General features: G+C 42.6%; 1 protein-coding gene across 1 annotated transcript in view; it reads left to right on the top strand.

Moving 5' to 3' along the window:
* CD9 (CD9 molecule) overlaps positions 1-21,879 on the top strand; it is a 37,277-nt gene extending 15,398 nt beyond the window's left edge. The window contains exons 2-8 of the mRNA XM_044417920.1: positions 5,863-5,965; positions 8,982-9,079; positions 9,914-9,988; positions 11,259-11,351; positions 18,706-18,777; positions 20,855-20,938; positions 21,489-21,879. Of these exons, the coding sequence (XP_044273855.1) occupies positions 5,863-5,965; positions 8,982-9,079; positions 9,914-9,988; positions 11,259-11,351; positions 18,706-18,777; positions 20,855-20,938; positions 21,489-21,554 (591 nt within the window). The 3' untranslated portion in view covers positions 21,555-21,879. The remainder of the gene's footprint in view (positions 1-5,862; positions 5,966-8,981; positions 9,080-9,913; positions 9,989-11,258; positions 11,352-18,705; positions 18,778-20,854; positions 20,939-21,488) is intronic.
* Positions 21,880-22,798: the final 919 nt, after the last annotated feature.

Raw genomic sequence — 22,798 nt, forward strand, 5'->3', positions numbered from 1 at the left:
CGCAGCAGCTTGTTCGCTGGCGATCGATAGGAAAAGTGGGGGGTGTCCTATACATGGGGGCGACTTATAGACAGAAAAATATGGTAACATAGTACCTACAAGTGAATGGAAATTGTTAATTTCCAGAATGGGGGCGATCAATGGAGCTCACATAACAAAGCTCCTCTGACCTTCCCTAATCAGGAAGGAAGTATTTCTGCTTGTTCTGAGCCTTGCTTTGTGAAATATTAAATTTCCATTGCATGAGCAGTAGGTACCACTTGCACGAAAGAATTGGTCCCCTTGGATACTACCCTATATATTTTATTAATTCTATTCACTCTACAAGGGCTTCCTTATGTTACATTTTGTCACTTACTTGTAGGATCTAGCCTTAGCTTACTGGTACTTTTTTGAAAGTAGCAACCAACTTTATTCAGCCAAGCAAATATAAATAGAGAGATGGGAGCAGTTGGCTTGTTTCATTGTTTTCCTTTGAATGTGCTTGAAAAGTCACTTGCATTGTTGTTCTCTGAAGAGAATGTCATCAGCACTTTCAACTAAATCTTGTGATAATTAAATGCTTTCCGAACCCCTAAAACATTGATGTGCGTTTTCCAGAAAAGGTAGGAAATGGTCAGATGCTCTAAATAATGAATTTACTCATTCATTTGAAATAGTTTCCTGTATGTATCTTACATTTCTTCAAGACAGTGTGTACATTTTGTTGAAGGCGTCTCATTACTGTTGCTTAGTTAGCATAAACATAATGCTGCTCATAATACTTACATTTACCAGCTGTCATACAATGGTCATCTTGTGTTTTGGCATTATAAATTTGCTCAAAGTAACCACAAGCACTAACAAATCTTAAGTAAATGCTTCTGAATTCCTGAGTTCAAGAAAAGAAATGAAGCACTTCTCTGAAGTTGTTGTAGTCTTAGTTTCAGTTTTAGCATTCTTTCAGTTTGTTATTGAAGAATTTAGTAATGGCCAACTGTCAATGTTTGCCTTAGAAGAAAAACTTACTTAAATTCATATTCTGTATTTAGTCCATCTAACATGAACTTGATTGATAGCCAGACAAAATTTTGATAAATATAGATATACATTGTATGGATTTTTTATTGAAAAATATAGTATTGGAAAATTTCCACCCCACAGTGCTGCCCCAAAGTCACCTGTATCCCTCAGAAAGTTGGGCAGATCATCTGCATAGCTAAAATATTGCTTCTTGCACAACCCGCTAAAGTTTTGTGTTCAACACCTACACTAACTTGTGAGGCAACATTCTCTGTGAGTGGGCAGACTTGTAAAAAAGGGAAATACATTTGTTGTCCCTTCTTTGACAGTCTGCTTGGTTTACACTGGGGCTAGCAAGCCTATCTTCCAACTCCATCCATTCTTTCCTAGCTCACCTTGAAGAAACTTTTGTTTTTTAAATGACCAGTTTCCCTGCTAGGTTTCACAGCAGCCTTACAGGCATTTACAAAAACCTGGTAGTCCTAGTTGAATATATGCCTACAAAAATATTCTTCTATGTTTACTTAGATGATATCTTAAGTCTCCTGTAGTCATGGAACATCTTGGATTTCCTTAGGAAATTTTGTAGTGTATCTGGAAGAGAGCCATGTACAATTGGCATGGTCTCTGGTTCACCTTGGTATTCAAATAGACTCCCATCAGTTCCAAATATGCCTATCAAAGAAGCAACAGATGAAGTTGTCATGTTTGACTTTGGAAGTGAACTACATGGCCTGAGCACTCTACATGTTACTTGTCCTCCTCCTGGGCATAATGGTATCAAGAGATTGTGACAGCTTCTTCTCTTGCCTTTTCAATATGACGTAGCTCAACAACAAGCACACAGGAGTTTCTGAATCCCAGTTAGATTGAGGGAATTCTTGGTTGAGGCAGGCTTATCAAAGGAGAGAATCTTGAGAATGACAACAGATTGTTAATATACACCAGCCTACATGGATTTGAACATATTAGAGAGTGTGTATGACACAAGACCATGTGAACACTCAGTGACACAAAGGAATGGCAGTCCATTAGCACTCAAAGGCTCCAAACTGGCACTGCCAGGATGTTCAAGAGATGGTATGAGGTCAGCATGTTATGATTCAAATTGACAACTTCTCAGCAAAACCCTACATAAACACATAGGGGAGCACTCATATCAGATATTGTGTGTGATTTTCAAGGTAGGTCGACCAGCACTTTCTATGTGTCAGTGCTGAACACCTGGTAGGAAGAGACAACCCTGCAACAGACTGGTGGAGTGGAACAGCAATTAGGAATGGACTCTACATAGACTGACCTTCCAGCAAGTTATCTAGTGTTTCAAGTGACATTGGTTCTGGTAGACATGCTTGCAGCAGCAGAATTGTTCAAGCCCTACTCATGACAAAGAAAAGGAGGAGAAATGCAGAAAGAAATGTCACACTGGTGGGAGACTGGCTGAGAACACTCCTTTATGCCACTTAACCTTTGATCTTTGTTTTACTTTCTGAGTGAAACCCTTGTGATTTTTTTGACTGCATTCCATGGGCCAAGGAAGAGTAATTGAGCATGTCCTTTTACAGTTACTGCCCTACTAAGGCAGTTGAACCTGATAACTTGCAGTCCAGTGCAGTATTTAAACACAGAGATATTCAATTGCACAGTCTAGATGCTAAATCAGAATGTCTAAAAATGCTTGGCTACTCATGAGGAAGCAAGCCCAAGTGGCTGGATGCTGCCTATTGCCACTACCACTGCTATGCAGAAGCAGTGGTGAAAGGTGGGAACAAGGAAAGCTGCAAGCAGCATTGGGAAGGAATGAACAACAGGCCTCAGTTACCTCCACCTTGATTGCTGGTGTGGCACTTATGGACCCTGTGCCATCTGAAAGCAGGGGCTACAGGCAAGGCCGGGCAGGGTGTTCAGCTGACCTCACTGTGGGAAGACCCAACCAAGGGCTCCTTCTCCCACAGAAATGCTCCTACTCCCAGCCTGACTCATTATGAGTAATGAGTTAATTGTTTCTGGGAAGTGATACATGTCAAAGCAATTGCAGCAGCTCTTCTGTTACTTCTCCCATGCCTAGGCAGCTTGCCTGTCTGATCTGTGTCATAGCTTTCCATTTGTGATCAAGCTTATCCAGCAATGGGGAACTTCCTGAAACAAACTTAGACAGTGGAAATAATGGAAATTTTTATATGGCTATTAGGAAAACAAAATCTGGTATGTGGAGCAAAGGTGAAATTATTTTGGCAAAACTGGAAAGTCTCTACAAAATGAGCTGTCAGTATTTGGGAAATTGGCTATTTCAAAAGTCACCTCTTGAGTGTTTTTTTTCCTAGAGTTAAAACCTCTTAGCTAATGTGTAACAGATTTTAACAGTTCATTTGTAATCTTGGTTTAATACTGCATTTTATTTTGTACAGCTGTTATACCTCTGCACTGATGGCAGTTGCTGTGATTTTACTGTTTTATTGTTTCATATGTTGTTTTCCTCCCTTTTTATGTTTTTTAACTTTTGTTAACCTCCCAAAGAGCCTTTGGCTAGGGCAGTATAAAAATGAAATAAATAAAAATGGGGTCACTTCCTTTAACAAACACTGTCCTTCCTCTAAGACAGGGGTCGGCAAGAACCATTTGGACCCACTTCCCACAGAAAAGAAAACAGTAGGAGCCGCAAAACCCTTTTGACATCTAAAATGAAGATCACACTGCATATATCATTTTTTACCTTTATGCTATGTATAAAAAAACTATATTGTGTTGCATTTATGAAATCAATGAACTGCTACAGAGAAAACAAATTTTTATTTCTGCATGCAGCAAAAACATTTTGAACTCCGAAAAAAAAGATGCTGGGTTGACAGTTACTTTCAAATAAAATACTCAATGTCTGTTTGAGACCTGGTGTCTGGTGAAATATTGAACAAACATCCCTCTCCCAATGCAATAATGTTGCTGGAATTTTTATAAGACTCTTCTTAAAACAAGGAAGTAGATCTATATCTTCATTATGATTTAGCTGCAGCTCTTGTTCAGTCACTAAAAACTGTTATTTTTAATCTTACATTATAAACTAGTAGGACTCCTTTCATATATTTTGAATAGGAGACCAGCTTCCTGCAGAGTCAAAGTCAGTGCTAAAGGGCTGCATGCATTAAACAGCAAACCCCGTAAGTTCATCAACAGTAAAAGCAAATTAATCTACCCACGTGCCATTAAATGTTCGGTTTTCTTCAGAAACTTTTCTTCAGTTCATTCATGGTTGGCATACCGGGGGGAAAAGCTCAGTAAATCAGCGTGGGTTGCAGATTGGCGGCCGTTCCAGCACAGGTCGCAGATCGGCGACTGTGCCAGCGTGTGTTTTGAGCGACAGAGCCACAGCAGAGGGATTCAAGAGCCACGTGCAGCTCTGGACCCCTGCTCTAAGAGAAGGAAGAAGAGGCTATCTATCTACTTGAAGGGGAAAGCCTTTGAAGACATTCATTCCTTTTTCTGGCATATGCTGAATAGTAGCAAATGGTAACTAGAACTGAGTGAAAACCTGCTAGCAGGGCTTATGAGTGTTTCGTTGTGTTCACAGCCTTGTTCTGATAAAAATAAAACTCAGGTGTTGAATACTTGAGGCAGGAGAGTAGGGATTCCCTTGCTAGGCCTAGCCCCTGATTACAAGGATCTGAAATTGTGTTGGGAGCCCTCTCATAGAGGCTCCTTGCTCTAGTTCACCCTGCTTCAGGACTGGACACAGCAGCACAACAGCTCATCTCTACTTGCATGTTATATGGAGTTGCTGCCATTGCACTACAGCTGCAATGTCTACAGCCTCTGCTTCTCTGTAGTTCAACTTCTGTACAGCAGGATGGGAGACCTCAGGCCCATGCACCAAATACAGCCCTCCTTGTACACCTGTCTGGCTCACCAAGGTTTTCCAGCTGGCCATGCCCCCTTTTCCCAAAGCCCCAGTCATTTTCTGGCTTTTCCCAGTTTTTTTCCCCATTCTAAAACACTGAAATGCCTCACCTGAGGTTTATTTATGGGCAGGGAGACATTTAAGCACTAAAGTTTTTAATATTTTATTTTTTGCCATCTCCACTACTGGAATATAGTCCTTGGGGGAGTGTCTCCAAAGATTGGAGTGTCTCCAAAATCAGACCTTCAAGCTGACAGATGTTCCCTAGCTCTGCTGTAGAATTTGAACTATAAAAGGCTTGGTACAAAGCCTCAAACATTAGGCAAAAATGGTCACTTAGATATTTGTAGATTCTGATAACAATTCACTTGTGGGAACATTAAACTCAGTCACTGGCTGACATGTGTTCTACATGGTATAACTCCTAGCATTGCTAACTGCACCATTTTATGGTAAATTAGGAGCAGTTACTTCCTGGAAAAATTTCCAAATTTGAGATAGGATGTGCCAACAGAGAAATGATGAACATGTCCTGTGAAACAAAGAAGGGTATGCCGGCACTGGCAATATTTTCTTGTTTTTTCCATATTCCACCATGCTGAAATTGTGGAATTGCCATAGAATTCTGCATTCTTATCACTACATCTCAAAAAGGTTTACAGACCTTAAATCTGTAATAACTTTAATAGAGTCCACGCAGCATAGTCATCTATCACCTTCATGCCCTTCTTGCCAGATTCTAGTGCAGCAGCACGTAAAACTATTATTTTCAGGGAATTTTATCTGATTGAGAAACTTCTATCAGCTTTCAAAGCACCACAAGGATCTTGGGAACAGAATTTGGAAGCCACTGACCACAAAACCAAGTCAATATCTGTATTGAAGGCTGAACAAAATGCACTTGATATGAAATATTAAAACACAGAATGCATAGTTTAAAATGTCTACCCTTTTCCTTCTCTTCACAGCTTGCAGGGACAGCTGTCCTTGCAATTGGATTATGGCTTCGGTTTGATTCGCAGACAAAAGATGTTTTTGACCATGATGAAAATCATACATCATTCTATACAGGTACATCATGTGAGAACTACAGAGTCATATAAGTTGTAAACAACTGCTGAAGTATGATGTTTTTGTGCAGGATGGGGCGTTTGTAGGTCTCTACCTTGAAACAGGGCACATGGAATATATCCCCAAAATGGTAAGAGTCAATAGAAAAAGTCAATATACTTCAGTGCCTCTTTTGCTACCCCAGTGGGAGCATCCACAAGTTATCATTCCAAGGAAACTCACAGTGGTTCCTTGGAGGAGCTACATGTAATAGTCTATTCTTTCAAAGAAAAAAAATAGACCAATTATGTATGCAAATAACTACACTCACAATTGCACAAACAGAGCAAGTCTTTAGTTTTGCAAGTGTCCTGATTCCTCTTATTTTTTTTAAATGCTGATAAAGTGGGTTTTGAAAGTACTACAAAGTTGGATTTATTTATTTATTTAGTGTGGGGAGTGCACACTTGCCTAAAAACTTTATGGGCATTTGAAAAAAAAACATGGAGAAGAAGCATCTTTTAGCAGCTGAATCTTTCAGTTTTCCAAGTGTGGATAACCTAGGGGCACACATATCCTGCTGCAAAAAATCCAGACAAAGGGAGTGTTTTAGAGGACACCCCTTTCTGGCAGGACCCCTGGGATTTTGGAGGAGTGATCAGATGTCCAGTGTGTTACTTCCATTTTGCCATGAACACCAGGTTGTAAACTCCACAGGCAAAATTTAGGGGAAAGACCAGTGGAGAGGTACACAGAATTAGCACATGCCAAAGTCATGCCTCCTTTGCATAAGCAGAGCAATTTGGGATTAAAAAAGTATAAATGCAGTTACTTGCACCAGTAATTGCTCTATTTTCTAAGGGGGGAGGCCATAGGCAGTGCCTCCAGGGCAGACTGGGTCCTTGGACAGGCACCTTATTGATGCCTCCACTGGGATAGCAAGAGAAGGCTTGACAGCCTACATTCAGCAATCTTAGAAAAAGCTGAGGGGTGCACAAAATGGTCTGTGGGACCTTCAGGGAGTGGGGAGAACCTTGGAGCTACCATGATTTCTCTTAAGGTACCTGTACAAGGTCTGATGAGGAAAGGTGGCTCCAGAGCCAATTGTCTGTTGGGCATATCATATTCCATGGGGCAAGCAAGCCACTGACTTCTGATGTGAAAACCCACCTATAGTCTGGGATCAGTCCAGGGCTGGTCACCCACTGACAGAAAGGAAACTCTTAGTGAAACAGATTTCCCCTCCCTTGTAGTCCCATCCCCCTGCCAAATCTGCATGGACAGATTTGAGGTGCATGGAGGCTGCAGGGCAGATAAAAAAATGGGAAAGTCCTGTTGTGCAGGTAGAAGTCCACTAACATGATGCTGAATCTAATCCTCTGCTTAAGAGAAAAGATTGAAAATTGATACTTTCATCCAACAGCTACTATTCACATGACTAGAGGCTAGAAGATAGCAGGCTTATTCATTTCTGTGGCTCAGTGTTGCACTACAAGAGATGAGTTTCTCCTTCAGGGCTTAAATGGATCAACCAGCCAGTCTTTATACCAGTAGTGGGAAACCATTTCTGCAGCTCCATGCCACCCCCCACAAGCCAAATTTATGAAGGCAGATAGAGAGCCATACTAACCAACAGCTAGACCAGTTGGTTGCTGAAAGTCAGTGACAAATCACTACAGAGTGCTACAATAGTCAAACTCATCTTCTGTTCAAGCTAAATCTAGCCATTGTAGAGTTCTGTAGTGGTCTGTTGCTGAAATCAACAAGAAATTGCTGGAGTGGAGGAGGGTGAGCTACCAACAGCCTGCAGAATTCCATCGAGTGGAGGAGCAAGAGTGTGTCTGGGGACATGGAACATAAAGAGCCACTGGACCACCTAAAATTGCCCAGATCTAGTCCAAATGTTTCCTGTTCCTGATCCGTGCAAAAGAATAAACTGACACACATCAAGTATTATAAAAGGCAATATTAGGGAAAGAGAGGACATTTTCAACTTGCAGGATACTCTATTACAGATCTATTACAAGTGGCAGTTCTTGAACAAAGGCAGTTCAAACAAATTTTGGCATGAAACCAGAGAATGTAGCTTTTCAAGAAGTGCAGCTCTATCACCCTTTTCCTCAATCCAGATAATAGTTTTTATCTCATTGTGTTAGTTGACTTACTAATGGTGGGCTGCTTGTTAATGAATGGTCACTGTAACAGTTTGACACATATATAAGCTTCAAAATGATTGCCACAGTCGTACTTTTTGCTTTTAATTTGTCTCCAAACGTACTGATTATAATAAAAATCATACCATGGCATATATCTATTAATAAAAAAAATCAAATCTAAGTTTTTCCTTGATGCATGCATTCAAGTGCTTGTTCTTAAACTCCAGGAGTTGTACAGTTGGGCTGCCAACTTGTGAATTTGTGGTAGTTATTTGGGTCAGGAGGGTAGTGTCTGTGTGGGCAAGTAGGTAAACACAGGTTCTTCTCAACTGAGCTTCTGGCTGAGAGGATTATGTGGCTTAGCAGCTAGCTTCATTTTCCTGCATTTGCACTGGTGACAGTGAACATACACAGTGGCATGGATTGTTGATGGAGAAATTGCACTAGCCTCCCAGATCTATACCCCTTATCATAGGAGCAAACCTCATGACCGTTTGATGCACTGTATGTTTGTGAGAGTTCAGGCACTGAAGGAGTGGAGCAAAAGCTCCCACCATATTGAAGTATCTCATGTTGCATGCTTACCATAATGCTGCACCTGTGTGTAGTCAGATGCCGTGGAGTGGGGAGACCTCCCCCCACCTTTTTTTTGTTCTTCACTAACAGAATCTGCCAGATTATAAAAGCTTGTTCTGAAACATTGCTTCTAGGTTTGGTTTTTGGTCTCAAGTGTTTTTATTAGGCCACATCAGGTGCCAGAAACAAGAAGAATCATATTAGCCACTGTGTAGCTGATAGCCTTTATGTTAACTCAACCTTCATAAAATGTGACACCTTATTAGCACAGAGTAAACTTTCATTCTTTTCTAACATCACTTCAGGGGTTTACATTCTAATTGGAGCTGGTGCACTCATAATGCTTGTTGGCTTCCTGGGATGTTGTGGAGCAATACAGGAATCTCAGTGCATGCTTGGCTTGGTAAGTATTGACTCTGAAGACCAGTTTCTAAAACAGGGATAATTAAGACTAGGGTGTGTCATTCTTTAATGTCTGCTTTATTCCACTTAGAGAACAAGGAATCAGAAAATATCTATTCCTTTAGAACTAGTCCTCAGTTGAAGAAGCTAGAATAACTTAACAATAAGCTTTTCATGTGTTTATCATGGAACTCATTCCTACATACATTGAAGCTCATTCTAATGTGTGAACTGTCCACAGGAGAAAGTGTAGTTTTTATTATATTGTATGATAATGACAACTTCCAAGGTGGTACAGCCATGGTAGTACTTTCTACTGGTACTTTCATAGCAAGTGCCTCTGTGGCATGTGTATTAAAGGGGAACATTTCCATATCCTTGCAGGAAAAAGGTGGGGTACAAATAAATACACAAAAATGTCAATTCCATCATTATAAACCTCAAAATTCTAATGCTTATAAAAAGATACTTCAGACACAGCATCTGTGATTTTGGTATCACGAGCTCTATAGTTATGCAAAACTGAAAACCGGTGTGGATAGGATTAGGCTGTATGAGTATCCTAGATGGGAAGCCATCCTTTGAGATAGCTACTTGAAGTTTCTAGGTGACCTTATATAACTTGCTATTGTTCTTGGCCCACCTGTGTGCAATATGAAGATGATAATATTGGTCTGCCTTACAGTGTGGTTCTTGCACAAATAACTGAGCTAAACTATACAAAACATGTTGAACATTTCAAAGCACTAACTATAGAACTATCATCTCATGTTTATAAAGTCATCTACATTTGTCAGGTGTGTTTATCTGTGACCTTTCTCTCAATCTTCTCTAGTTTTTTACCTTCCTTCTCTTGATCTTTGCACTTGAAGTAGCTGCTGCCATCTGGGGATTTGCAAACAGATCAAAAGTAGGTCAACTTTTGTAAATTTTGAAGTTACTTTCTAAAGTTGCCTTTAGTATGCCATAAAGAACTGTGACAGCTTGTCCACTGGGTTTCAGTCAAGCAAAGATGGGGAACATCTGTCAACTCAAGGGTCAGATTCAATTTTAGAAAAACACTTGGAGGCCATGCCCCATTAGTGGTCAGGACTGCAGACAAATGTGGTACGGCCAAAATTGCAAAGAAATGTCAGCACATTGGAGCATATAACTCCTGCTTCCAGCAGCTAAGCCTTAGGAGAGGAAATTTGTTAAAACCTGCACAAAAAGGGCTTAATTTTATCAAATTTGCTATTGATTGATTGAGTTTTAGCCTGCCCCTTTAGCCACGTGTCTCCCTGGGTGGGTTACAGGCACAAGTCTGGGCATAGCATTCTGGCCACTGAAATATCCAGATTCCTTTTCAAGAGATGAAAAGAGATGGTATTACAGTAACAAAACCTGGAAGTGACTAGGCCATGAATGATCAAGGCTAGTTGGAACTGTTAAAGACTCCCTGGCCAGTGCAGTCTTCATTACAGTTCAAAGTAGGAACATTTCCAAGCTAGAAAATCAGTTCAGAGAGAGAACAACCCCAACTTGGCAACCCCAACTTGGACAATTTGGTAGACTATGGTTCCAGCTTCTGACATGATCCCATCCTGGACTGTTTTAAGCTTACATAGAAGTTCTTGGACATTTAAACTCAAAGCTACTTTCCTAAAGAATGCATGCTGTTGAGTCAGCCCCACCAACCTTTTTTCTCAACCTTGTAGTTGAGAGGCTAGACAAGCAGGGTAATTGCTTTATCTATAGTTTGGTTCAAGACAGTTGTAACATTCAAAACAGATTAAACAACCCCAGTTGATACCACGGTTTCACATTCTTGTTCATGACCAGTCCTTAACCATAGGTTAAGTATTCTAATGTCATACTAAAGGGCCTGAGAAGCGTAGACATTTTTTTCCCATCAGAGATTATCCAAAAAACTTCACTTCCTTCCTGCATGCAAAGTATTTTATTCCTTCTCTCTCCTTTGTCACAAAGAGTGCAATCTGCTGCATGTTGAGACAGAAGACATCCTACAGCTTTGAGCAAACTAGTTGCAGAGTACTGGGAACGGCAGGACTTGGATGACTAGGAAATACTGGGAATTGTAGGAGTTTTTCTGTCTTAACAGGCATTGGCTCTCATCCTAAGTAACTAAAGCAAGTTTTTTGTCATTATTGGGCTGGATTATTATCTTTTATTTTGTTTAGATTGTTGATGACGTGAATAATTTCTATAAGGCCACTTACGAAAGAAGACATGAGCCTTCTGTCAAAGAAACTTTGAAAGCCATTCAGTTTGCAGTAAGTCAGCCCTTCTACTTTTGTGTCTTTATGTAACCTTTCAGGATTATTTATGTATTTATTTATGACTTTTTATAAACCACTCAATTAGCAACAGCTTTCAGAAAAGTGTTCAAATCGAAACAATCCAAAAACATACAGTATATTACAGGGTGGGTAACTTCATTGGAGCATAACAATGAATGGTAATAATAATACATAGTCCAAGAAAAAAGCCAAATATAGCACATCAATGACCATATAGATAAAAAAACTCATATAAAATTCAATAATATTATTTGACAATTAAAATGCCAGGAAAATAAAAGGTCTATTTAGCCATATGTGACTGTATTAGGAGGGAATGGGATGCTAAAGACACCTTGTTTCCTTATTTCTATGAGGAAAGCCACAAGGAAGCCATTGCACTCACCAGACCTCTTTATTGCCATTTACACTTTCCACGGCTGTGCATCCTGAAGCACCCAACCCTTGCCTGCTCTGGCCTTCTCTCCTGTTTCTATGGCAATGAATGGCATCGCCCCTGCAGCAATGGAGAGCTGTGTCTCTTCCTCACTAGGTTTCCCCTCGCTACTTGCATTTGCCTGTCTGCGAGTGGCAGCCAAGCCAGCCCGTCACAAACTCCCCACACCTCTCTTCCTTTGCACCTCTCTTCCATCTCTCTCTGCCTTTCTCCCTCTCTCTCCTCTCCCCCCTTCCCTTTCTCTGCTTCCTCTTCATACCCTCCTCTCACACACCGCTACACCCAACTCAGCTGTTCCTTCCCCGGCTGGCAATCTCGCACAGCTGGGCACTCACCCACATCTCCTGGCTGTTGCAGTCCTGTGTGTTCTGCCCAAGCAGATTCCCAGCCACGCCTTGTTGTCTTTGGCCCTGCTCCATTGAATGTCCCAGGAAAATGGGTGAGCACCTCTACCTCCTCACATACCCCCCCTTCAAGAGGGGTTCACCATCTCCATGTAAGGGGCAGGGACCCTGGTGGGAAATGAAATCAGCATTAGCATGTTGGGCACCATGTCTATGTTTGACTGTTAAGGCATACAGATGTAACACTAAATACCAATGGGTAAGGCGAGGATTGTCATCCTTCATCCTACTCAGCCATTGTAGCGGAGCATGGTCAGTGACCAACGTGAATGGGGCACCCCAGAGATAGTGTCTCAGGGCCAGAACAGCCCATTTGATGGCTAGAGCCTTTCTATCATGAAGTATTGGAGCTCTCATGGCTCCAGCTTACAGCTTAAGTAGAGTACTGGATGCTTGATCTCCCCTTCTCCATGTCAGAACTGCCCCCAAGCCCACAGTTGAAGCATTAGTTTGTAGAGTAAAAGGCTAGGAGAAATCTAGCGACCGTAAAACAGGCTGACTGAGGAGGCAGGTTCTCAAGTCTTCAAAAGCCTGCTCCATTTCCCTGGACCACACTAGGGTACGGCTCTGCCTTTTCTTAACTGCAGCTGTCAAGGGGGCTGCTTTGGAGGAGAAATGGGGAATGAATCACCGATAGTAACTGGCAAGCCCTAGAAACTGTTCATTTCCTTTTTTGTGCGAGGCCATGGCCACTGGCTTAATTTCTCCACCTTATCTACCATAGGCCGTATCTGACCGTGTCCTATGATGTACCCCAAATACTGCACCCCCTGTCGAGCTGTTCTACAGCTGGATTAGCTGTCTAATCCTTGCCTGGATTAGCTGTCAACCCAGCCCGTCTTAAAGCCTCTAATACTTGCTAGAGGTAGTCCTCTCAAGTGTGACTGAATATCACAATATCGTCGATATAGGCAGCTGCACAATGGGACAAATGCCCCAACACTTTGTCCATAAGCTACTGAAAGGTTGCTGCGGCCCCATGCAACCCAAAGGGCATATATTTAAATTGAAATAGCCCTACAGGGGTGGCAAAGGCTACGTTTTCCTTGGACTCTTTAGTTAATGGAATTTGCCAATATCCCTTGGTGAGATCTAAGGTGGAAAGGAAATGGGCCTGCCTCAAAGGATCCAGCCACCCATCTATTTGGGGCATGAGGTAGGCATCGAACTTTGATGTTGCACTGACTTTTCTGAAATTGATGCAGAAGTAGACACTCTGATAAGGCTTGGGGACTATGGCCAGCTGACTTCTCCAACTGCTCACCGATTTTTTGATGACCCCTAATTGAAGCATCCATCTTACCTCCTCTATTATCACTTGCTTCAGTTGAGGAGGATAGGACTGTGTTGGTACTCTGACAATGGCCCCAGGGACTGTTTGGATATGATGGGCTACGACTCTCGGGTGCCCTGGTCAGAATACCCCAGCAAATTCCACCTCCAAGGTCTGGATTTGTGCTACCTGAGCTAGTGTTAGTTGGGGATCAAGGGATAACTTTCCAGGGTAGATATAAAGAGTCTTGGGTCCCTTGGCTGTGCAATCTGCCTGGTAGCTGTAACTCTTTCTTTCCAGGCTTTGAGTAGATTTACATGGTAAATCTGGGTCAAGTGCTTCTTATCAGTGAGACTTATCTCATAGTCTACTGCCTCCACCCTTCTAATGACCTCATAGGGTCCCTGCCACTGTGCAAACAACTTGCCTCCTCCTGTGGGTAGGAGCAGGAGAACATGCTGGCCTGGTTGAAATGTCCGGGGTTGGACTTGCTGATCATAATAATAGCACTGCTCTCCTTGGGCCTGCCTCAAATTACTCTCAGCCTGCTGAGCTAGGTCAGTGAATTGCCTTCTCATATCCAGCACATACTGGAGGGTGGAAGTGAGCTCTGGGGTTGAGGCTTCCCAGTGCTCCTTGACCAGATCCAGAATTCCCCAGGGCTGCCGCCTGTATAGCAACTTGAAAGGTGAGAACCCTAAAGAGGCTTGAGGCACCTCCCTTATTGCAGACATCAAGGACCCCAACAGAACATGCCATTGGCATGGATAGGTTGACACAAACTTTTTAAGCAACTGCTTAAGAGCCTGATTAAACTGTTCCACTAGACCATTGGACTGTGGATGATATACCATTGTGTCTAGGGGTCTTATCTTCAACAGGGCCCACATCTGCCTCATCACCTGGCTCATGAAATTAGTGGCTTGATCTGTCAAAATCTTGGGGAAGCCCACCCTGGCAAAAAAAACCCATCAATTCCTAGGCTATAACCCAAGCTGAGGTACTTCTTAGAGGAACGGCTTCTGGGCATCAGGTCACATAGTCAATCACCACCAGTATATATTGGTGTCCTCAGGCTGACCTCTCCAAGGGCCTTACCAGGTCCACCCCAATCCTTTTGAAAGGCTCCCCTATGACTGGCACTGGTATCAAGGACCCTGCAGAGGCTCCTTTCCTCTGAGTCTTCTGGAATTCAGGACAGGACAAACAGTACTACTTGGCCTGGGCATATACCCCTGGCCCGTAGAACCTCTGGACTAGCCTGTCTGTGGTTTTCTCCACAGCTAGGTGGCTGGTGGTAGGCAGCTTGTGGGCCAGTTGTAGGACCGCTAACCTAAGGGGTTCGGGTATCACCAGCTGTCTCAGTTCTTCGTGGCCTTCCTGTGCAGGTACGACCCTGTACAACAACCCCCCTGTAATCTCAAAGTGGGGACCACATCTTGCACCCTCTCCTGTTTCTGAGTGGTCCTAGACTTGCGTCAGGGCATGGACAAGGGAGGCATCATTTTGCTGGAGGAGGACTAGTCACTTGTGAGAGGTACACAGAGCTGCAAGGCCTATGTCTTCTTCCTCCCCTGCCAAGACAACCTCCAAGCTCACCTCCCTTACCAGATCTTCAAAATGGGGCCAATCACTTCCAGTTATCAAGCCATAAACTAAACTAGGGACAACTCCTACTTTACATAGTTGTACCTTCCCCCTTACCTCCACCTTGGCCCACCTGGTTGAGTAAGGCTTAACATCCCCATGTATACACTTAACCTGTAGTATATTGGCCAAGGGGCTGCCCCGGGCTTGTCTAATCAGGGTGCGACCACAGCCTATGCCTACCAAGTCCTCAACCTCCTTCTTATCCACCCTGGCCTGAACCAGCCAAGCTTGCTGAGGGGCGGCACTCACCGGTGCAGACCACCAGGCTTCCACAAAGTCACACTCCCATCAATGGACAGTCCCACCGGAAATGCCCCTCCTTGCTACAAGTAAAACACACTGGCTTCAGTGGGACCCTCTTCCTTTCCCATTTGTAAGGTGTGGAGATGCTGGGGTAGGGGGGCAGGTGCATGCACTTCCAGTGGGGTGACATTCTTGCCCCTCATGCCCCTTCCAGTGGGTGCTGGTTCAGCTGCTCTTGACCTCTCTGGACTTCTGCCACCACAACCCACAGGTGCTCTCTGTCTCTGGCCTTTTTGCCAGGGTGGACCCAGCCTATCCCCTTCATCTGGCTCTTCAGCGGCCGCAAAGGTCTCCATAAGCATGATGGCATTTTCTAGGGTTTCAGATCTCTGACACCTAACCCAGTTTCTGGCTGGGGCAGGAAGGATGGTTACAAACTATTCCAGCAGAACCAGCTCAGCTACCTGCTCAGTGCTGTGGACTGCTGGCTTCAACCATCTCAGTCCATTAGCATTAATCTTCTGTCCCAAAGCCCTGGGAGATGTGCCAGTTGTAAATACAACCCCTCTCATCCACCGCCTATAGGTCTCTACAGAGACATTCAAGATCCCTTGAATGGTTGCCTTCACTAAATCATATTGGCCTGCAGCTTCTGGAGTAAGTGTGTCCACCGCTTCTTGGGCAGGACCTGTGAGACAAGGAGTTAGGATGAAGGCCCACTGGTCTTTGGGCCACTTGGCAGCCAGTGCAACCCTTTCAAATGTATTTAGAAAGGCTTCAGGGTCATCTTCTGCGGTCATCTTAGCGATCCGGATGTGACCTGGGCCTTTTCCTCCTGTCTGCCCTACTATGGTTTCATCTTGAAGACCTTGTTGTCCTCCCAGCACTTGCTGGAGCAAGAAACTTTCATTCTGGAGCTGTGTGTTGAAGACTTGCTCCATCAGTTGCATCTGTTGTGTAGCTAATTGCTGCAACAGGTGCTGCTGCTCCTGGGCCTGGAGCCTTTGCTGCTCAGCCCACCAAGCCATCCAGGAGCCAGCTGGGGCAGTGGGAATCACCTGTGTCCACCCCTGCTGCCCTGCCCACACTCTCCACCATTGTGACTGCATTAGGAGGGAGGGGCACAGTAAAGATGCCTTGTTCCCTTATTTCCATGAGGAAAGACACAAGGAAGCCATTGCACTCATCAGGCCTCTCTATTGCCGTTTACACCTTCCACGGCTGTGCATGCCCAGCCCTTGCCTGCTCTGGCCCTCTTCTCTCCTGGCCCTCTTCTTTCCCATCACAAACTCCATGCACCTTTCTTTCTTTGCGCCTCTCTTCTGTCTCTCTCTGCCTCTCTCTCTCTCTCTCTCCTCCCCTTCTGCTTCCTTTTTATACCCTCTCTTGCGCACCACTCCACCCAACCCAATTGTTCCTTCCTTGGCCGGCAATCTCGCACAGCTGCGCACTCGCCCACATCTCCCGGCCATTGCAGTCCCATGCATTGTTCTGCCTAAGCAGATTCCCAGCCATACCCTGTTGTCTTTGGCCCTGCTCTGTTGAATGTCCCAAGAAAATGGGTGAGCCCCTCTACCTCCTCACACCATAATTAAGAGATGGATTGTGCCCTGTTCCTCCTTTCATTTCCCCTTCTTAATACTGTCTACAGTTGATGCTAGTCTGTTCAGAGTTGCATAAAACATACTATGCTTATCATCCAAACTTAAACACAGTTTACAGTTAGGAAGGAAGGAAACATTCAAGTAAAATAAAAAGTGGGGAGGAAGAACTGTGTGAGTCTGTTGCAGTGGGGTTGCCTGATCTCCACTGATCCAGTGAGGACAGCAAAGACTAAAAGCCTTGATTTTAATTTTTAAATGGTTTGTGGGAACAACATGCATACCACAAAATATAGGGTACTTGATGTTTTAAAGGTGTGTCAACCAAAGTTTTTTGTACTAGCCAAAAACTATGGCGAACAAATCAAATATATGCACATAACAAATGCAAAATTTCAAACAGTGTAAAATATAAAAGGATTAAACTATACTATGAACATAAGTTCGCCTTTAGCTTAACACTGAATCCCCAATGCAGTTTATAGCAATTTTGTTTAATTCTCTCTCTTCCTGATCTTTTTTGCTGCCAGAGCAAACAGACCAACTGTATGTGGTTCTGCCAAGCATTCCTTTATCCATATGATAGAAAGGGTTTCAGGAATCTCTGGGGTCAGTATATAGAAGACAGATTAACATGTAATTAATGTTGTCTTCCACTTGATATAAACCACAAGCACATAATCCATGTTCAAAAGGCACCTTGTTATATCATCCATCCAAAACTATGGTTGGCATAACTTGAAACTGCAACTCAATAAATGTGTTTCTCAAAGAGAATAGTCTCAATCTGGACAGATAGCTAACTCTGTAATGTTCTGTTTTCAAAAGAGGAAACCACCAAGAAAATTTAGAGTTTTTAATTAATTGCAGGTCCTTCCTAAATTTTAGAGCCTCTGAGTCACAGTTAAGAGCACAAACTCACTAGGCCCTTTTTAGTATAGTTTTCTGGAACCTGGCAGACTGGGGGAACAAAATAGTGGACAGATAATTCTTCAGAACACCACAACAATATTATTTGCCTTCAAGTGACATGGTTGTATGAATACAGTCCACCATACCGTCAAGATTGTATATCATTTAGTCAGCCAGCTATAAAGGGTTAGCATCCTTTATCTCATTAGAATTAGCAAGAGACCCACAGTTAGTAGATGGTGGATCACAAAATTGTGTTTTAAAGAAGAATTGTCATCTTCCCTTCACTCCCTCCAGCTTCCCTTAGACCAAGATATATATCCCCAGTGAATGGTTAACCCTTGGAGTAGTGCCATGGAGAAGAGTGAGAGCATTAAATGGGACCTTAAGTTTGAACAAACTGTGATAAAATGAGGCAATTGGTGAGGCAGTTACAAGAATTGTGTTGGCTTATCACACTGCAAGCATCTGTCACAATGATCTAAGAGTACAAACCCATCCCTACCTCCCTGTTAGGAGTGACTTTTATCCTCTTGAATAGCTGCTACCCAAGATGAAGGGGCTTGGTTAATCATGAGTGGTTCTTTCAACCACTGCAGCCTGCCCACCCCCCATCTTTTTCTGGCTTTTACTTAAGTCCTGATAAGACAGTAGGGAACTTGTGAGGGGATAACCCCAAGCCAAGGATTGGAGGTAAGAATGGAAACCAGCAGGTTCAATGCTAGCTGGGCAATGGTATATGTTTCTAGGATGAACATGTCAGCATGAAAGTTGCATTTCAAAATATCTAATATTCTTTCTGCTGTAGCTAAACTGTTGTGGCTATGCGGGAACCCTAGAAGCAGCGTTGTCAGACACTTGTCCCAAACAGGCTGTGCAGGTATGTAGGAACTGTATTGTACTGAAAAGTGTAAATGAATATTTTGGTTTGAACTAATCTGATCATGGTGCTATCAGTAGTTTGCATGCCTCAAATTCATTTAGCCCTTGAGAAGATCCCCTTAGCTTGGAATCAGGATCTAGACCCCACTCAACTGGTGGTGAGTTGAGCCTGGTGGTGAGTTGAGCCTTCATGTGCCTGTTCCAGGGAATATTAGAGATTAACTGAGTTCATGCTCACAAGCTGTGTTTAGTACATATGGGTTAAGAGATAGAAGGTGGAAACCACAAAAAAAGTATTGTCTTCTTCCAGATGGCTTTCACCTTACAGTTATCCTAAAGAGGTGCTGGCTCAGTCCCCCTTGTATACCTATCCCTTAAATGGCTGTTGCCCACCTCTGACATTAAAGAAAGATTCTTCTGCTTCCCGAATTTGTTTCCCAACATCCACCTCAGAGAAGACACCATTACCCTGAAACTGCTGTTGCCTTACACTCATACCAAAGAAGGTGTTTACTCAATCTCACTCAGTTACTTCTGAGATTGCTTTTGCTTCATATTAAGAATTACTTTATATGAACTATAAAGGAAGCTCAAATGGCTAAGAAACCTATTTTATGTTTAAGGTAAAAGACATTTCTTCCAACATTGGAACATTCCAACAAGTGAGGAGTTGTGGACTTCTTTACACAAAGTAGACAGCTCTTTGAACCATTATATCTGAAAGCTGAAGAGGTGCAAATGTAAGCCTTAGCTGACCATATTAGTGAACAACTTTTCAGTAGGATGGATGAGGTGAAGAGAAGAAATGGCTATTCCATGAGAAAGGAAAATATGAGTTAAGACCTTCCTTCAGCTCTCATTGAAGCCTGGGGATATGGTACTTGAATGAACTTGGGGCACAATGTGACTGACTCTAAATTTAAGTCCCACTGGTTTGAGTGTAAGAAATTTAAGGAACAATCTGATAGTCCCTAGATAGTGTTTGATGCGCCAGAGGATATTCCAGATTCCCAGATCTGAGTGCTTTGATTCAGAGCTGAGAATCTGAGCTCTGTCCCCTCCCACTCATAGCTGGCATGGAGGGAACTATATCCGATGTACTTGAACGTCAGGAAAGTATTCTCAGATGGGGAGTGACAGGAAGGAGATGAGACTAGAGAGACCATGATGTGAGTTACTCTGATGCCTCTCCAGCCTTCTTTCTCCATCCAAAACACTCCAACTAGATGAGCAAAATAGCTCAGTGCACAAAAATTTCCATGTCTCCCACTCAGCACTGGATGACCATAAACATTCAAGTTCAAATATTTATGGATATCAAAATAGGAGTGTGCTCTCAAACCTAGTTCACTGGGCTTTGCCTTAAGCTTGCTTGTAGGATACCAAAGTCTTGAATGGAACTGCATCTTCAGCTTAACCTTCCTGTCTTGATCTAGGGTGGTTCACCCTTTTTGTGTAATATCTTTTTGGCTATATACCTCTGTAGTCATGATGAAGCAATAATAAGCCTCTGCCCTGACTTTCAGACTAAATTTCAACAGCCAGACAGAAGGGAAGAAGAGGGAAAGGGAGCCAGAATAATGAGGGACTGGAAATATGAACAAATGCAGTTTCTTCTTGTTGGAAATCTTAGTCAAAACCCTACATGAAAGGCATTGTTTTTGAGTTGGAGCTTGAAGGAGGAGGAGACTGTCACAATGTAGGTTTCACAGTCGTTCTTTGCTAACAGCACTGTGTAATAGTCTAACAGAACAAAATGTCTTCCTCATTCTCTGCTTCATCACCACTTACTCCCAAGATAAACACGTCTCTTAGGCAGTCAGATCTGGTGCTACAGAGCTGCCCAGGTTTTGCCTCCAGAATTTGTGGTTTCCACAAGCCCTGTCCATTTCCTGATTTGGAGAGGCGTCTTTTGAGGTGCTTCAGAGCTTCATATGATGTGAGGAATGAGCCTCTGCCTGTCTTTTGCGGTTAGGACAGGAACTCACTGAATCTGGAGTTAATCAGAAGCTAGCAATCTCTATCTCATTAGTGTTCCTGCATGCAGAAGTTCTGAAGATTAATTTCTCTTCCAGGCATGCCCTCAAGTTATTGAGGATTTCTTCACTACAAAGCTGAATGTGATTGGAGCAGTGGGCATTGGTGTTGGTGTAGTGATGGTAGGTTATGGCCCTTCCATAAGGATTGGTTTATGGATTCATGTTGCACAATGATGAATGTGACACTTTAATTTATACAAACATGTAAAATAGCGATCATATGCTACATTGCCTGACAAGTGGGTTGGCCCTGACTTGGTAATCTGTCCTCACTGTTCCTTTCTAGGCATTTAAATAAATAAAGCTTTTCTCATAAGGGCTAAGGATGCAATGCATTGTAATTAAATACAAATTAAAATTCATTATGAATGTTGATATGGAATGCTATGTGAAATTTTATGGTGGCATTAGTTACCATTGTATTGAATTAGAGCTATTTACTTGCTCCACTCCACTTTGCAAATGAGCCCTGCAGTATGAATCACTAAAGTTTTTCTGTATAAGCTGGGACTGAATAAATTCTAAAAATGCACTGGACTGATAACAAACCTTTACTGGCATGACTACATACAGTTTTAGGTCACAGCTACATCCAGAACTAAATATTGAATGTCATTTATAATTTTCATGAGGAAACTTTGCCAATTGTGTGTGTATGTTTCTTTTTCAGATTTTTGGTATGATTTTCAGCATGATCCTTTGCTGTGCTATTCGCAGAAACCAGGAAATGGTCTAAAGCAATTTCAGCCTGCTTCATCCCCTGCATTCAAGGACTCTCCCTTTATTAACGTCAGCATTCTGAAAGGCATTTCTGAAGTTATATATTTGTTTTTTAAATGCTTGGTTTAGTACTGATGTCATTCATTTTTATTTTTTATGTTTATAAAAGCTTAAACAGAATTTACTGTTGAAAAGGTTTAACTATATTTGTTAAGCTCAAGTCCAACAACTGTACATAAGGGGTTTGTCTCTAAACGTATGTCTTGCTTTCAGGCTTGCAATTGGAATATAATTTATGTTGGAGAAATATTTGATACTTAATAAAGATTTAAGACCACATATCTACTTGTTTTAAGAAATCCTTTCTTTTCATGGTGTGTCAATGATTAAGAAGGGTAATGGACCTGGATGGGGTGTCTTGCAAAGTCTATTCGTAAGATTACTGTAGCTCCCTTACTACCTGAGGTACTTCCTTCTAGTATTCTTGCTGGAAGAGAAAGACAACCCCCAGTTTTTTTCTCCATTGAGTATATCTCCTCTGGGGTCCTCTCTTTCTATGAAAAACAATCCTTCCTTCACTCATTTCTCTTCGACAACCCATCTTTTCAACTCTTTTAAAAAATCCACAGAAAGTTAGATTTTTATCCACTTTCATATCCACCACTCCTTGCCCCTCCCATGTTGCCTGTGATCTTCCCTATCTTTTTTCTTCTATGTCTTTCCTGCCTTGTTTTGCATCTGTGCAATTGCATTGGCAGTGGCTTTCAGGAGATATGCCTCCTGCAATAGGAGGTTGCCCCCATCTGATGCCCACTCCCTCTGTCTTCTTTGCCTGGGTGAGGGACATGTTGTAGAGACATGTGCACATCGCATCTAGCTTACTTTTAGCTAGGTTGCTTAATCAGGATATGCTTCTATCCTGCCTAAGATAGTGACTTTCATTTAAAATACACTGCCCACACACCCACTGTCCTGGATAACCCCAGGACTGTCCAATAGTCCATTCTCAAGCAAAGTAGTAGAGTGTATGGTGGCTACTCAGCTCCTGGGATTTCTGGATTAGTGAACCAGACTTTAGGCCTGGTTATGGGACAGGGACTGCTTTGGTGAGCCATCTTATGTTTGTTGTGCTAGATGTTTTTGTCGTTTTTAATGACATCAACCATGAGCTGCCTATGTGAAAAGTGGCTGTTATATGGTGGTTCTGGTACTTTTTGGAGGGATGATTTTAGAAGCTTGTACTGGAGGACTTATGCTCAA

The sequence above is a fragment of the Varanus komodoensis genome, unplaced genomic scaffold, assembly GCF_004798865.1.
Source record: "Varanus komodoensis strain SLA01 unplaced genomic scaffold, ASM479886v1 scaffold9, whole genome shotgun sequence".
Lineage (NCBI taxonomy): Eukaryota > Metazoa > Chordata > Lepidosauria > Squamata > Varanidae > Varanus > Varanus komodoensis.